At 46.9% G+C, this 16,941-nt stretch overlaps 1 protein-coding gene across 5 annotated transcripts; it reads right to left on the minus strand.

Moving 5' to 3' along the window:
- Positions 1-230: 230 nt before the first annotated feature.
- ECSIT (ECSIT signaling integrator) lies at positions 231-13,727 on the minus strand. Of its 5 annotated transcripts, none has more exons than XM_074338135.2 (8): positions 13,574-13,727; positions 8,397-8,515; positions 5,386-5,803; positions 4,794-5,017; positions 1,705-1,762; positions 1,439-1,587; positions 1,143-1,248; positions 231-563 (listed from the first exon to the last, which is right to left on the minus strand). In XM_074338135.2, the coding sequence occupies exons 2-8, from the start codon at positions 8,490-8,492 to the stop codon at positions 316-318; spliced, it is 1,299 nt and encodes a 432-aa protein (XP_074194236.1). In that variant the 5' UTR covers positions 8,493-8,515; positions 13,574-13,727; the 3' UTR covers positions 231-315. The 5 variants fall into 5 exon arrangements, with proteins under 5 accessions (XP_074194236.1, XP_019600559.2, XP_019600556.3 ...); XM_019745000.3 differs by having other exon boundaries at positions 1,705-1,804; XM_019744997.3 differs by having other exon boundaries at positions 1,705-1,804; positions 13,582-13,715.
- Positions 13,728-16,941: the final 3,214 nt, after the last annotated feature.

Here is a 16,941-nt window from a genome sequence, read left to right on the forward strand (position 1 = left end):
AAGAGGCAGATGAATCTGTAGACCTTGGTGGGTGGGGGCTTCTCCTTTCGTGCCTTTGAGTGCATGTTGGAGATGACAAGGTAAGGGTGGGAGCTGTCAGGTGAAAGCAGAGGGAAGGCCTGGGTCTGACCTGTCAGTCCTGGATGCTGGAGGGCCCTTGGAAAGCCGTGCCTCCAGGCATTAATGGGGCAGGGATGCCACAATGCCAGAGAGGGAATGGAAGGCAGCCCAAAGCCGGAAAACTTTTATTTGCTGTACATTCAAAGGTCATGCTTTCACAGCAGTCCAAGCCTGTGCCCTTGTGCCGGCTCAGGCTCAGCTCTGGCCTCGCTGCTGTCGCTGTGGATCATCTTCCTCTTCTTCCTGTTCCTCGGGTGGTGGTGGTGATGGCTCTTCTAGTCCTGAGGACGCCAGGAGCTCCCCGCTGGATGCTGCCAAGCGGAAGACCACTGGGATCTGGGCCAGGGCTGGGTTGGTCTCCTGCAGGCCCTGGATCCACTTGGCCAGTGTGGCCTGGTCATGGGCACCCGCCATGCACATGGCAAAGATAGGGCCTTCCTCCACTGTTGGTAGAGACAGGCCCTCAGAGTTTACGCAGTGGAGACGGAAGCACTCCCCCCCCCCCCCCACACACACACACACAGTCATGCTCACACACCTTCCAGGCCAAAGGCAGGTGCTTTAGGTTCCCTTTCGGCTTTCTTGTGTCCAAGCCTTTGCACAAGATACGCACTCTACCTAGACTGCCCATCCCATGTTTCACCTGTGATGCCTCCTGGTTCTTGAAGACTCCACCAGAAAGTCCTCCCCACTCCCCACCTGAGACTAGGTGGTGTGCTCCTCCCCTGAGACACCAAGAATATAACTTACCTGTTTCCCCACTAGCCCTATCCTGGTCAAGCTTGGCAGCCAGCACAGAAGTGCTCCATGACTGAGGGCTGACAGGCCTGGAGCCCCTAGGGGGTGGGGATGTGTGTGTGTGTGTGTGTGTGTGTGTGTGTGTGTGTGTGTGTGTACTTGGGCATCTGCTGGGTATGTGTGTGATAAATGGGCTGGGTCTCAGCCTGGATCCCACCCTCCAACCCCAGAGGCTGCACCTCATCCAGTGTGTTGTTTGGAGTCCTGCTCATCCCAATTTTTACCTTCATTAATATCAAACTGATAGTCATCCCAGCCGCTCCTCCCATAGTCCAAGTCAAGCTGCATCGGGTAGTAGAGGTTCCATTCCTCTGGAATCTCCTCCACTTCCTACGGGGGGATGGGCGTGGAGGCAGGGTGAGAGGCCTAGGACCTTGCAGCCACCTACAGTCTTCCCCTCAACCACCACCTGGAACTGCCACCCCCCCCACCCCCCACCATCCAGAATCTGAGCCCTCACCAGCTCTCAAGGCAGTGCCAGCCCACCCCCTCAGCCCCCACTCATGCTTTGGGACCTCACCCTCTCCTCAGGGGGCAGCAAATCAGCTCTGAGGATGTGGTAATAAACACATTTGTTGCGGAGCCACAGGGAGAAAGGGCCCTCGACGAAGATAGGCCGGGCTGGGTTGTGGCGGGCCAGGGCAGCCTGCTGATCGGGACTCTGGATTCCTGGTGTGGAGAAATGCATGCCCAAGGGGCCCTGGCTAAGGGGCTCAGTCTGAAGCTCTTGTGAGTCCACCCAGCAGTCCCTGTGAGAAACTAGCTGCTCCATGCGCAGGGCCTTACCTACGATGTGTGGCTCGGTGGGATCCGCTGTACCTATGGAGTCTTTCGATGAAGGCATCTGCAAGGAAGAGTAGGGGTGGAAGCTTGCAGCCCCCAGCCCCTATAGAGGAGCAGGGGAGAGAGAAGTTGGAAGGGGGGGGTTCCAGTGCATTTTGGGCCCTTCTACTGGGCCTCATACACATCACTCAAGCCCTCCCTCTCCCTGCTTCTGTCCAATTCAGCATAATAGCCACCAACATTTAAGATGTTCACACAGTGGGAACGTTGGTGCCCACCCACCTGCGTTAAAATCTGGGCTCTGCCACAGGCTGTGTGACCTTGGCCAAGTCACTGTACCTGTGCATCAGTTTCTGCAATTCAAATGGGGATAATAACAGCACTTACTTGAGATAGTTGTAAAGATGCTGAGAATAGTGCCTGGCACATAGTAAGTGCTCAGTGCTTGTAAAATTTAGAGAAGAAAAATAATTCCACATGCACAGAATATTCCATAAGAGACATAAGAAGCAAGTCTCTGTTTGCCTCTGTAGAGGACAGGGAGGGAAGGAATAACCTTTTGCATCTTCTTAGTTTTACACTCTGAATATGACTAAAAAAAAGTGAAATTTAATTTTTTAAGAACTGTACATAAGCTGTGGACAATACATCTGTGAGTAGACTACTGTTGGCACACACATCATCCATTTCAAGTTAAAAAGAACTGAGGTGGATCAATGGATACAGACATAGAATGGATGTCCAATTGTATTGTTGAAATCAGCAAAAGGCGTGGTACAGAACGTATGTGATGTTCTGCCATCGGAGAAACACTTTTTAAAGTATATTTTTTGGGGTGGAAAAAGTATGTTTTGCTTCGGGGCCCTTTTACTGGACAATATATTTATACTGATTTTTCATTTCAAATTTAACACTATGGAGTTTTTTAAACATTTGATTATATAATTATATCTCATGTTAAAAACCTTGGTTCCTATCAGCAGTAATACATGCACTTATTGATTGGACTTATGCATCAATATACATCAATAGTTTTGATATTACTACTAACCATAATATTGTGGAGTTAAATTCAGGATTTCTCTGCAGATCTTGTTTCTTTAGCCACTAAGGATGGGCAGTCAAATGACAGTGACTCAGAAGAGTTTTTTTCTCATTGGTTATGCTATCAATTAGATATTTAGCCACTTCCATTTATTTGTTTTTAATTTTGGTGGTGTTTTCCTCTTTTTATTTAATACACTAAACATTTACATAGTTTAAAAGCCAACTTGTATTAAATAAAACCATGTCTCTCTTCCTTTCCTATTCTCTCTACCCCATTTCTGCATAGAGATGACGATTTCTGCCTGCCTAGAGATGATGATTTCTACATATTTCTTTTCTTTTTTTTTTTTAAGGAGGGCACAGCTCACAGTGGCCCATGTGGGGATCGAACCGGCAACCTTGGTGTTATCAGCACCATGCTCTAACCAACTGAGCTAACCGGCCACCCCAAACTGAGCTAACCAGCCAGCCCCTCTATATATTTCTGACTTATCTTTGCACTGTTTATTTTTGTGAAAATAGGCAAATAGATATATGTACTTTTATTTCCCCTCCCTTCTCACACTGATGGTAGCTGACTATACCTACATTAACAAATAAGGTATAAAGGGTGACATACTTCACTCTTTCACTTGTTCTTTTCACCCATCTTGATTGAGGTGCCACAGTCTACAGGAACAACTCGCTCTTGATGGATTGTTTCCCTTCTAAAACTAGGTAGTGTTAGTGATCATTTTACCATGCTTTCAACCTTTCTGTATTTTTCATGAGGTGGGGAAAAATAAGACTATTTAAACACAAAGGATGTATGTGTGAAAAAAAAAAAAAGTATCTGCTTGCAAATGCCTAGGATCTTTCTGGAAGGGACACATAAGTGATTACCTCTGGAGGAGACAGGGCTGAAGGGGCAGGAGAGGAGAGAACTCTTCACTGTTTGTTCTTATGTACTGTTTGGCTTTTTAATGCATTACTTTAAAAAAAATGAAGAAATGTGTTAAAAACTACCCTGCAACATGTTGCTACACTCAAAGCCAAGTCTCTGTCCTCTCTCACTTGGACAGCACTATCCTAGTTCCTCTGCCCTCCCCCCCACCATCCATCACGACCCACACAGCCACTAGCCAGCACTTTCAAAATGGCAGCTCCTTCCAGAAAGTTGACTTCCACCCCATCCCTCCCCTTGGCTCTCCTCACCAACAGATTCAAAAACCATCGTCCTCCATGCCTCTTCTCCCCCACCCCGACCTCCTGCACCAAAGGAAGCTCTTTCAGCATCTCCTTTAACCCTCCAAGTCCTGGCACATGGCTGCTCCCTCCCTGGAATACACTCCTCGCCGCTCCTGTCCTGCCTGAGCCGTTTACCTTCACCTCTTCCAGAAAGCCCTCCCTGCTCCCTGCCCCTTCTGGGCTACCACAGCCTCCAGGCTTCTCCATCTCAGAACCAGTGCCTCTGAGGGAAACTGTCTGTCATCCAGTGTCAGCCTCCATGACCAGACAAGTGCTGTGAGGGGCTTTCTTTGGATCCCCTGTGGCCTGGCATGAGTGGGCCCCCAGGACATGGGAGACAAGGAATATTTCATTCAGTCATTCAACAAACAACTGCTGAGTGTCATCTTTGTGTCAGATCCCATGTTGGGCCTTGGGTGACACAGGGGAAACAGTCGCAGTAAATGAACCATGAAGCTCAGTACAGGGAAGCAGTGGTCAGGAAGGGGGCCCTGAGGAAGGGATGATGGTGCTGAGACTAGAAGAACGTGAAGTCCCTGGGGAAGAGTGTTTCTGGCTGAGGGAACAGTGGGCGCGAAGTGTAAAGGCCTTTAGAGGGAACTGGCACAGATCACTCAAGGAACAGAAAGGCAGGCAGATGCCTGGATTATAGTGTGTGTGGGGTAAGAGGGAGGAGCAGAGGTCAGGGGTCAAGCTGCAATAAGGAGTGAGAGCCATGGGAATCTAGCAGAGGCTTCAGCCTGGAATCATGGCCTGCTGGGCTGACTGAATGGGGGCCCAGGCCAGGGTGGTGGCCAAGGGTGTGGACGGGTGCATACCTGGTAGACGGTGACCCTGGCGCTGAGATCAGGCTCCATGTGCCGCAGGCCCAACCTGGCCAGGTCCACAGGGTCCTGGGGCAGGTCCCGAGGCACCGGGAAGGGGTTGATGTTCTTGAAACGGGAGAACCACAGCTGCATGCGCACCATCTTGAGCATGGGATAGCTTTTGCGCCCAAATATCTGAATCAGCAGGAACTCCGTCTCCTTGTTGGGCATCAGCCCTGTGCAGGGTGGATGGTGGCAGAACCTCAGTGAGGGGGCAGAGAGGGAAGACGCGGGACACAGAGACCAGCGGAAGGGATCGGGACCAAGAGAGAATCATGGGAGGGCCAGATGTAAAGAACAAGAGACAGGGAGAATGGAAGTCAGGGAATTGATGGTAGAGAGGGAGGAGGGAATCCAAGAGAATTTAAGGAAAAGACAGAGGGAGAGAGAAAAGATATAAAAGACAGAAAGAGAGATTGAGAAAGAGGGGGCGGGGGAGCAGGCCAGACAAGAGAGGAGGCAGTCAGAGCCATGGAGCAATGGAGGGGCCCTGACACGGGAGGCGGAGACAGCCACTGCCCTGCCCCAAGCCTGCTGGCCTCACCGTGGTTCTCCATCTGCTCCAGGACAGCAATCCCACACTCCTGCTGCCGGGGGTAGTGGATGAAGATTTTCTGGAAGACGCTGCGAGGTCGGAAGACCTCCTTGGGGAAGACGTCGAGCAGCAGGTGGTAGACGGCCAGGTCCCGCTCCACGCCGTACTCCCGCATCTTGCGCAGCGCCAGGTAGATGAAGTCCACGTGGCCCCGTTTGTGCACATTGTGCTGCCCGAAGTTCTGCACGGCCCGCACAAAGCTGGCCTTGTCCCGTGCCCCATCCGGCGCCTGCCTAAACAGCTCCTCGTGGGGTGCCAGGGCCTTGGCAGGTTTCCGCAGGGGCTCCGGTGGGCGCGGGACCAGGGATGAGTCAGAGTTGTGGGTGGCTGAGCTGCAGTGGAGGCCCCTTGGGCTCTGGGGGGGCAGCTGGGGACAGAGAACCACTGCTGGAATCTGGCACCTCCCAGTGCCCCAGGGGACTGCCAGACTGGCTCTTTCCTGGGAAAGGTGCCAATGGGCATCCCTAAGGACCTCTGAGAAAGTGTGCTGTGGTTACAAACCCAAGATCAGGCACCATTACAGACAAGAAAACAATGGTACAACCTTCACGGAGGCAATTTGGTAATATCCACTATGAGGACAAACACACACCCTCTTTCACAGCAATCCTGCATCTGGTATTTAAATCTGACAGCTCTGAATACACCTGCACTAAGTGACCTTTGTGCATCCGCTGTGTCAGTGGAAATGGCCTCCGAATGCATCCGCAAGGAAATGATAAAGCATATGGCCATGAACTTGGACAGGAGCACCTACTGCTGTAAGACACACTGAGGTCTCGTGAGCTTTGAGTTATATTGTTAAATGGAAAAAAGCAAGTGTAAAACTGTGGAGTAGGTTCCTGTATGTATAAAAAAAACCCCAAACTTATATACAGTAGATCTTCATTACTTGCGGATTCCATATTGGCAAATTTGCCTACTTGCTAAAATTCATTTGTAATCCCCAAATCAATACTCTCATGGCACTTTACCGGTCATTCACAGACATGTGTGGTTGAGCCCCTCCAACCCAGCTGAGGTTGCTCTGCCTTCTTGTTTCTGGTCTCTCATCCTATCAACTGTCCTTTTAGATGTTTATTTAGTGCATGCCTGTCACATCTTTTGTTGGTGATTCTGCTGTTGAAAATACCCCCCCGGTGAGATGCAGAAGTGCTGCCTAGTGTTCCTGTGTGCAAGAAGGCTCTGTTGCTTACGGTAAAATGCACGTAGTAGATACATTTCATTCAGGCATGAGTTATAGTGCTGTCAGCTGTGAGTTCAATGTTAATGAATCAACAATATATTAAATAAGTTGTCTTTAAACAGAAACACACATACAATGTTATGTATTGGTTGTTTGAGGAACATGTGACCAGAAGCTCGCAGGAATCCCATCCCATACTTCCCTTGGGAGCAAAGGTTTAGTAATCACTAATTCAGTATATGTGGCAACTTTATAGACCATAACTACAGCGAATAATGAGAACTGACTGTGTGTACATGTATTTTTTGCTTCTGTGAAGTATCACTGGGAGGAAATACAATAAGCGGGTAACATCTCTTGCTTCTAGGTGGGCCACGAGCTAAGTGGTGGCCAGATGGGAGGACAGAGCCTTGTCATGATGTAGCCTCAGAACTTTCTGAATTTTGAACCACTTGAATATTGCCCACTGTAACTAACTGCAGTACCTTTTCAAAAGATAAATTTCAAAAACTTAGATAAAAAAAGTTGGACTCAGCAAGAGTCTCAGTTTGACTGTCCTCTGCCAGGTGACACCCACATCCCACTTTATTGCTCAGGCCTCAGTTTCCCCATCTGTTAAGATGGCATCTCTTTTGGGTTAAAGAGAAATCTTGTTTCCAGAGTGGGGAGTGCATGCTACTGGGAGCAGATAGAGCAGAACAGAAGTAGGCAAACCACTGCCTGTGGGCAAATCCAGCTAGCTGCCTGTTTGTTAATAAAGTTTTATTGGAACATAGCCATGCTCATTCATTGGTTTGGTGTAGGGTTGCATTGTGCTACAGAAGCAGAGTTCAATAGTTGTGACAGACCGTGTGGCTTGTGAAGCAAAAATATTTACTATCTGGCCCTTTATGAAAAAGTGTGCCAACCCCTGGTCTAGATGGTACACTAACAAATTTCTTAATTTAAACTGAATGTTTAAGTTAGAATGGTTATACATAAGGCATCTTTAAAAATATACAGCTAATAAGAACTAATATACTGAGTATTCTTGTTTCAGGCATTGCTGAGCACTTACTGTACCCATTTTACAGATGAAAAACTGAGACAGAGGTGTAAAGTAGGATGCCTGGGGTCACATAGCTGCAGAGTGGCAGAGCTGGGATTAGAGTTTCTGCTCTGCTGCCATCCTGAAGTCCTGCTTAGGTAGGGTGATGTCAAAAAATAAAAAATAAAAAGGCATTCATTTAAAGTGAAAGTGTAGGCAACTAATACTACCGGTGGTGTGTGCATAAGGCAAAAATCGGAAAGGATGCTCTCGAATACCCAAAAGAAGGGGAGAGCCCACAAAGGAGACAATGTAAATGAAATGCACAGCACAGGGCCTGGCACAGCGGAAGGGCTCATAAGGGAGCTATTACCACCACCATCATTGCTGTTGTTGCAATCTATGGCTGATGGATGATTGGTTTGGGCCATCTGGTCACTCTGGGTAAGGGGTTGAAGTTCAATTTTCTGCCCACATCTTTACAAGTGGATATAGGAGTTACCACAGTCACCACCCACTCATCTCATACAAGTACATTCTTAGTTTCAACTTCAAACCCCTCAGACATGTGGGCACCGGCACTTTTTAAAATGAATAAGAGACATTCAATTGGCCCTTAGAGCAGATAGACCAGCCCAGATCCGCCAGAGCTGGCTTCACTGGGTGGATTATGCAGGGCTTAGAAGCAGATCCCAGGCTTGCCTGCCTGCCTCCCTCCACCCTGATGATTGCTTGGCTGGCGGTTACCTGAGAGAAGGGGGCTCCCGTGAGGGCAGCACCACAGATGCCTCCCCAGCCCCGAGACAGGCCCCGGGCCAGCAGGATGGCTTGGGCCCAGCTCATGCCTCTCTCTGTTGGACAACCACCTGGCCAAGAGAGAAGAGACAGCATCAGCCTGGCACCCCACCTGCTTAGGCAGGGGCCATGTTGCAGACTGCATGGCTAACTCACCAGCCCACTGGTTTCCTCATCCATAAGATGGAGCTTAAATGACTGTTACAACCAAGAGTCCCTGTTCTGCTGGGCCAGAGCCTTCAGTATCTAGAGGAATTTGCTCCAGCAATGGTCTGATTCATTCTTTTTTTTTTTTTTTAACAACTTTATTCACGTACCATACAGTTCACCCTTTTAAACTGTGAAATTCAACGTTTTCTTTTTTAGTACATTCAGAGAGTTGTGCAACCATCACTGTAATCTAATTTTAGAACCTAGCTGCAGAGTGGGAGCAGTCATTCTCATTTCCCCTCATCCTCAACCCTGGGCTGCCAGTAATCTACCATTTCTATAAATTTGCTTATTCTGGGTATTTCATATAAATGGAATTGTATGATATGTGTTCTTTTGTGGCTAGCATCTTTCACTAAGCATGTTTCAAGGTTTATCGTTGTTGTAGAATGTATCAGACTTCATTCCTTTCAATTGCGAAAAACATTCCATTGTATGGATATAATGTTTTATTTTTCCGTCCATCAACTGATAGTCATTTGGGTTGTTCCCACTTCTTTACTATTATGAGTAATGCTGCTATGAACACTCATGTAGAAGTTTTTGTGTGAACATGTATTTACACTTTCTTGGGTACAGACTTGTAAGTCATATTGCTGGGATATATGGATATATGGTAACGCTATGTTTAGCATTTTGAGGAGCTCCTGGAGCTGTTTTCCAAGGCAGCTGCACCATTTTACATTCCCACCAGCAATGTATAAAGGTTCCAATTTCTCCACATCCTTGCCAATACTTATTATTGTCTGTCGTTTTTATTACAGACGTCCTAAGGAGTGTGAAGTAGTATCTCCTTGTGACTTGGATTTGCATTTCCCTAATGATTAATGATGTTAAGCATCTTTTCGTGTGCTTATGTGGCCATTATGCACCATCATTGGAGAAATGTCTATTTAGACCCTTTGTCCATTTTTAAAATTGGCTTCTCTTTTTATTGAGTTGTAAGAGTTCCTTATATATCCTAGATACTAGATCCTTATGATTTACAAATGATTTTCTCCTATTGTTTGGGTTCTCTTTGCACTTGATGTTATCACTGCAGCACAATTCTGATGAAGTCCAATTTATCTGTTTTTCTTTCATAGCTCTGCTTTTGATGTTGTATCTGAAAAACCATTGCTGAGCACAAGGTCATGAAAATTTACTCCTGTTTTCTTCTATGAGTTTTGGCTCTTACATTTAGGCCTATGATCCACTTTGAATGAATTTTTATGTATGGTGTGAGTCAAGAGTTCCCCTCATGTGGATATCCAGTTGTCCTAGTACTATCTCTTGAAGGAACTATTCTTTTCCCCGTGTTATTTCTCAGCACTCTTGCTGAAAACCAGTTGACCATAAATGTAAGGATTTATTGCTGCGCTCTCAGTTCTATCCCATTGATCTGTACGTTGAGCCGTAGGCCAGTACTACACTGTATTGATTATTGTAGTTTTGCAAGTTTTAAAATCAGGAAGTATACAAGTCCTCCAGCTCTGTTCTTTTTCTGTTATGTTTTTTGTTTTTTTTCTTCAGTCTAGTTGTGGAGGGCGCAGCTCACTGACCCATGTGGAAATCAAACCAGCGACCCTGGTGGTATGAGCACTGCGCTCTAACCACTGAGCAAACCTGGCCGCCCCCAACTCTGTTCTTTTACAAGATTGTTTTGGCTTTCTGGATCCCTTGAAATTACATATAAATTTTAGAATCAGCAATTTCTGCAAAAAGCCAGAGGCATTCTGATAGGGATTGTGTTGACTCTGTAGATCCATTTGGGGAATATTGGTATCTTAATAATTATCCTCTGATCCGTGAACATGGGATATCTCTCCATTTATTTAGATCTTTAATTTCTCTCAATGTTTTATAGTTTTCAGTGTGCGAGTCTTTTAACTTTTTGTTAAATTTATTTGTATTTCAATCCTTACGAAGCTATTATATATGGGATTCTTTTAATTTTATTTCTGCACTGTTCATTGCTAGTGTATAGAAATACAGTTTATTTTTACATGGTGAACTTGTATACTGCAACTATGTAGAACTCACTTATTAGCTCTAAGAGATTTTTATTTGACTCCTTAGAATTTTCTATATGTAAGATCACGTCATCTGCAAATAGAGATAGATTTACTTCTTCCTTTCCAATCTGGATGACTTTTATTTCTTTTTCTTGCCTAAGTGCCCTGGCTGGAACCTTTAGTACAACATTGAATAGAAGTGGCAAGAGCGACTTCCTTGTCTTGTTCCTGATCATAGGGAGAAAGCATTCAGTCTTGCATCATTAAATATGATGTGAGCTATGGTTTTTCATAGATGCCCTTTATGAGGTTGAGGAAATTCCCTTCTATACCTACATACTGAGTGTATTGGATTTTGTCAAGTGCTTTTTGTTGCATCTATTGAATTAATCATGTGGTTTTGTTCTTTATTCCATTATTATGGTATATTATATTAACTGATTTTCAGATTTTAAACTAACTTTGCATTTCTGGGATAAATTCCACTTGATCATGGTATACAATCCTTTTTTATATGTTGCTAAAATTTGGTTTGCTAGTATTTTGTTGAGGATATTTACGTCCACATTCGTAAGAGATATTGATCTGTAGTTTTCTCTTAGTGTCTGGTTTGGTATCAGGGTAATGCTGGCCTCATCAAATGAATTGGGAAATGTTTAGATTATTCTGATCACTATTTAAACTTTCTCTAGCATCTCTCATCTTGACCTGAAGTCTCCCTTCAGCCTCTGCTCCACATCTCTGCTCCCTTTACAGCAAAGCTTTTCCTGAGAGGTGTCTACATACTGTGTTCTACTCCCTCCAACTTGGCTGCTGCACTAACCACTCCACTAACACCACCATTAAAGGTCCCTGTGTGTTCTAAACTTACCATAGCTAGTGATTACTTCTCAGGCCTCATTTTGCTTGAGTTCTCAGTAGCATGTGGCACGGGTGAGACCGTCCTGCCATCTTCCTGACAATCTTGATTTTCTTCTTAGAACCCAGGCCTGTTTCTCAGCTAATCAGCAAGACCCACTTCCTTCTCTAAAGTTTACAATGTTTGCAAACTTGAATGTGCGGACGAATCACCTGGGATCTTGTTAAAATGCTAATTCTGATTTAGCAGCTCTGGCGTGAAGCCAGACTCTTGCACATCTAACACACTTCTGAGTGATGCTAATGCTATTGATCTTACTTAAAGACCACACTTTAAGTAAGAAGGCTACAAACAGTACTACATTCTGAATTTGTCTGTTTACTACTCTGAGGTGTCATTCAACTTGTTCCTCTGTTCCTTGTATTCCTGTGGGCAGTTAATGTTAGAGTCATCTAGGGAACTTTAAAAAATTGCCATGCCCAGGTCATACTCTCGATATATTAAATCAGAATATCCAGGGCAGGGCCCAGGCACCAGCATTTTAGCACACGCCAGTGACTCTCATATACAGCTAAGATTAAGACCTTAATTGAAACATTCACTACTCAAAGTGTGTCCCAGGGACCAGCTACATTGGCATCATCATCTGGGAGTTTATTAGAAATGCAAAATCTCAGCCCTAACTCAGACCTACTGAATCAGAATCTGCATTTTAACTAGAGTCCAAGTTTCTTCTATGTGTGTTAAAGTCTGAGAAACGATGATCTATGTGCAGATGAATCGAAATGTTTATCGCCAGCTGTGAGCACCGGCCTCTATACCCAATTGCACTTTGGTGTATACTCAGCTATATCAAACTTAATTTACTCCAAACTGGTATCCCTGCTTACACTTGTTCCTCCCCATCCTAGCCAATGACACCATCATTCCTAGTCATTCATACCACAAACCTAGGATTCACTGCTGAGTCCACTGTGTCCCTCATTCCCCTATTCAATCAATATAGTCCTGATGACTACTTCCAAATCCATCCCAAATGCATCCATTTCTCTCCATCTGCAGGCCAACACCCCCGGGACCTCTTTCCCATCCTCCCACTTCTTTCCTTACTTGTCTCCAGTCAGTTCTCCCCACTTGGGCCAAAGGAAGCTTTTTAAAACGTGAACTATATCCAGCATTCTCTGCCTAAAATTGCTAATGATATATCACACTTAAGATAAAATCAGACAGGGTCTACCCTTCCAAACTCAACCCTTACCACTGATAGCTCCAGCTACCTCTATCTTTAACAAGCTAAGTTTATTATAGTCGCAGAGCCTTTGCACTTGCTTTTCCTTCTGTTTGGAAATTTCTTCCCCCATCAGTCCACAGGTGTCTCTGGTCATTCAGGTTTATATTCAAATTAGAGGCTTCCCTATCCGCTGCTGCCCCACTCCCTATCTAAAGCCTCCATCACTCTGATAAATGCATTTTTAGCACCTACTAGCATCTAAAATCACCTGTTCTCTTTCTTTCTGACTTGTTCAATGTCTGCCCCCTCCCCCCGCCCCCAGGAGATGACGGATTTTTGTCTGTCCTCATTGCTGTGTCTTCAGCACCCGGAACAGTGCCTGGTAAATGACAGGTACCTAACAAGTATCGGTGGAATGCGAAGAAGACCTAAACTTCTACAAAACGTCTATAATCCATAAATCTGAATCCCATAGCCGGGTGTACCTACAGCAACTTTGAGACCGGCTGCCAGGATTCTGGGCTTCTTGGGAGAAACGGGCAAATGCGGGTTTGAATACCAGCCTAGCTGCCGACCTGAGGCGTGACCTCCGGAGGGGGCCTTAACTACTCTGAGCCTCAGCTATCTCATCCGCAAAATGGGCCATTAAGGACAGGAAGAGGCGGGTGCACAGAGGGAGGCCTTTCCCCGCACGTCCCAGCCCCGCACCCTAAAAGGTCATGGTGCCCTGGCTCTGCAGCCGGGTCCCTCTGGGCCCGCCCTTCCGCGCTGCCGGTCCTGAATGGGCCTCCCCCGGGCCCTGCAGTTTGTGCTCGCCTCCCTACGCGCGACCTACCTACTCACACGGGTGGCCGCGGAATCCCAGTCAGCTGCCTCTTGACGCTGGGCGCCGCCATGTTGCCCGGAGAGCTTCCAGGTCACGGACCACCATGGACACAGCAAATCAAGAACGCCGGTTTAAAGAAGTCCCGCCCAAAAGGGATGATCACCAATAGGAAGGTAGAACGACCTTGGTACCGCCTAGTAACGAGCTAGGCCCCACCCCTAACAAGGCAAGCCACATCCCTGACCAAGCGAATTGAGGAGTTTGGCCAGGGAAGGAGTGACAGGATCGTTTCCGGGTTGGGAGGCTGGACTTGGGGAGGGCCGTGAATCCAGTTGGAGGTCCGTTTACCCGCGTGAAATGTGGGAATGAAACATTAAGGGTGCAAGTATCCCCAAACGTGTCAAAAATGTAGTGTCTGGGTCCCTGTATTTATACTTCCCTCTGTGCAGCATGTCCATGATCACCGGATAATCCCTTTACCTCCCGGCATGGCGACAGTAGAGGTGGTGTATCTGGCACCCGCCCAGCTGACTATAGGAGCTGGGCAGTCGGACATAGAAGGTACCTGGAGCGTGGACGTGGCTGCAGCGCAATGACTACACCTGACCATCCCTATGGTCCCCCCTCTTCCGTAGTTCAGCCTCCTGACTTCATCTTGCGCCAAATGAGCTTCTGGGTGCTGTGGGGACAAAGCCAGGAGTGCAGTTTCCAGGCTCTCACCCTCATGTGGAAAGGTGCTCACTCTGGTAGTAAATGGCCATCAACTGTGATTGGATGGCCATCAGCTGTGGCTAGTTGGCCGTCAGCTGTAACCAGTGAGCCATTGGCCACTAATATAACTGCTGTGGCTGCGCTAGCAGCAAATGGGGGCTAGCAAGAAGATGATGGCTGAGCTAGCAAGAGTGGATTGCAGTTAGCGTGGCTGATTGCAGCTAGCAAGTGTTTGGCAGAGAGAAGTGGACGGCAGGTTGCGGATAGTGTGGCTCCTACTTCCTGTGTCTCTGTCCCAGCAGCCGGGAAGAATATAGTGATATGACTCCCCCATCTATGGCTCCGTGGGTGTTCCTTTTTGGCCTCACCATATCCTGCATTCTAATGCGGGGAGTGGGACTAGAGACCCCGAATGACACCCTGCATGACAGTGCTCAGGCAGCGCGTGTTCCGCAGTCTCACGTGGATTCAGAAGCACCTTGGAGTCACGCAAATGCCTTCAAGTAGTGCGGGGAGGGATCTGAGGGCTTGGGCCTAACTCCCTTTTCCTCCTTCACTCCCCACCCTGCCCTCCTCCCCAGGTGCCCTTCTATCTTCCTCTTCCTGGCCATGAGCGCCCTCAGGCGGTACAAACTGCTCTCCAAGGAGAAAATCAAAATCAACCTCACATTCAATGAGTCAGCTGGGCCAGGGTGGATATTCTCCACACCACTCCCACCCCTGCTCTTCGCTCCTGTGGGGGCAGGGAGCTAGTAGCATGGGGAAGAGGGGTGGACACTGCTGAAGCTGTCCAGGTGAGGAAGGGCCCCCTCCAGGTAGGTTCTCAGAGCTAGGCTAAGGAGCCTCATGGGCCAGCCCTCTGTCTCTACCCCAGCCCTGGCAGAGGTTGACTCAGGGTCTTGACCCCTCCATGCCAGGCCCCCAGTTACCCTGTCCAGAGCTGTCCAGAATTGTGGGGGAGGGGAGAAGTCAATGGACTCCCTGCCCCAGAGACTGTGGCTGATGCTTCTGGTTACCTGCTCCCTGGCAGATGAGGTACAGCTGTGTGGGCCCAGGGTCACATTCACTTAATCCCTTGCCGTCCTCTGACTCCTGCCTCCCTCCAGACCTTGTGCTGATCCACTGCAACTAGGCCATCAGATGTTCCCGGGTTACCATGCAGTTTCTCTCTTCAGCTTTCACCACTTGGAACAAAGACCCCTGGAGACACCCTCCACACACACCACCACGACGTACTGAACATCTCCTGTGTGCTCCTTTAACATAAGCTCCATGAGAACAGGGAGATTTTGTCTGTTGCGTGTGTTGTCACTAGCATTACAGACAGGGCCTGGAACATGGTAGGTGCTCACTAGATGTTAGTTACAAATGAATAAATGAATAGATGAATGTTCTTTTCATCCTAATATTTAAACCCTAGAAACTGTCCCTTGTGAGTTGTCACAACTGTCCTGATGCTCACCCAACCTTTAAACCCCAGCAGTGACACCTTTAAATCCCTTGTGACAGTACCATGTGACTACCTTTGCATGCCTAATTACCCTACCACTGCCTTCCCCCATCTTTCCCCAGCTCCAGAGCAGCCTGCATTACCTCACAGACCTCTATGCCAATTTGTCTGCTCACAGTCCTTTGTCAGTTTGGGGTACTTGGATTTGGGGACATGTGAGGGCCTTCCTGCTCCTCTCCTGCATTCCCCTTTCCCTCCCTCACCCTGACCCCGACTCTACTGTCCAAAATTGGTTGCTGAGTACAGTGAACTGCCCCTACAATTTGTTAATGGCCTTGCTGAGTGGTGTGCCTATGGCTGTGGTCTGTGTAGCTGGCATCAGTGTGATGTTGTTTTAAAGTTTGAGGGGTATTGACTTTGGCTACACTGGTCGTGGGCATCCTCAACATGCTGTGAGTATGCCACATCATGCTGTCCAGAGCATGAGGCAGGGGAGCCCTCACGTCCCAGAGCAGAGTGTGGGAAGGTGTTGAAGAGATGTGGAAGAGCTCCCCTAAACCTGCTGTAGACTTGGACCCAGGGCCAGAATGGTGGAGGCTGTGCCCATCCCACAACCAGAAGGCTCAGATTCCCTCAAGAAGCATTTATTGAGTGCCTCCGTTGTACCAGTCACGGCTCTAAGCCTCGAGTAACAGCAGTGAGCACAAAAAGATTCCTGACCTTGGGGAGCTGGCATTCTAATGGGGAACACAGACAAAAGACCCATGTTCTACAGAAATATTTTACAACTATTTGCAGCTTGAAAAATATTAAGTGCAAACTCTAAAACGTTTGGATATGATTTTGTCTATTATCTTGTTAACCTTAATCTACTTTTGAACTTCGAACATGTTACCTTTTGTTAACATTTTTCAGTCCTTTTTGCTTGTGTGTAGGGCTTGACTCTGTGTTCTGTGTATTAATTTAGTTATTTAGATTTATGTATTCAGTCATTCTGCCATCTAAAACAAAGCATCAAAATACATTCATTATACATATTTTAAAACAAATACGTGTTGTGTGCTGGATCCAGAGGGAAATATAAAATTAATTTGAAAAAGGAAAAGAAATTTAAGTTTGCCAAATGCTTAGAATTTTTTTCCTAATTTATGAAGTAAAAATGTAAAATGCTACATGTGATTAACATAAAGGTTATTATTAGATTAAGAATTAAAAA

Source organism: Rhinolophus sinicus, chromosome 15, assembly GCF_057876585.1.
Source record: "Rhinolophus sinicus isolate RSI-liver-muscle chromosome 15, RSI-T2T, whole genome shotgun sequence".
NCBI classification, from domain to species: domain Eukaryota; kingdom Metazoa; phylum Chordata; class Mammalia; order Chiroptera; family Rhinolophidae; genus Rhinolophus; species Rhinolophus sinicus.

Coding starts and splice junctions, on each gene's coding strand:
- ECSIT (XM_019744999.3), bottom strand. CDS start 8,540: ATGCTGTCTCTTCTCTCTTGGCCAGGTGGTTGTCCAACAGAGAGAGGC. Junction 1,805..4,793: donor CCAGGGTCACCGTCTACCAG/GTATGCACCCGT, acceptor GCTCCTCTATAG/GGGCTGGGGGCTGCAAGCTT. Junction 1,249..1,438: donor TGCTGCCCCCTGAGGAGAGG/GTGAGGTCCCAA, acceptor ATCCCCCCGTAG/GAAGTGGAGGAGATTCCAGA.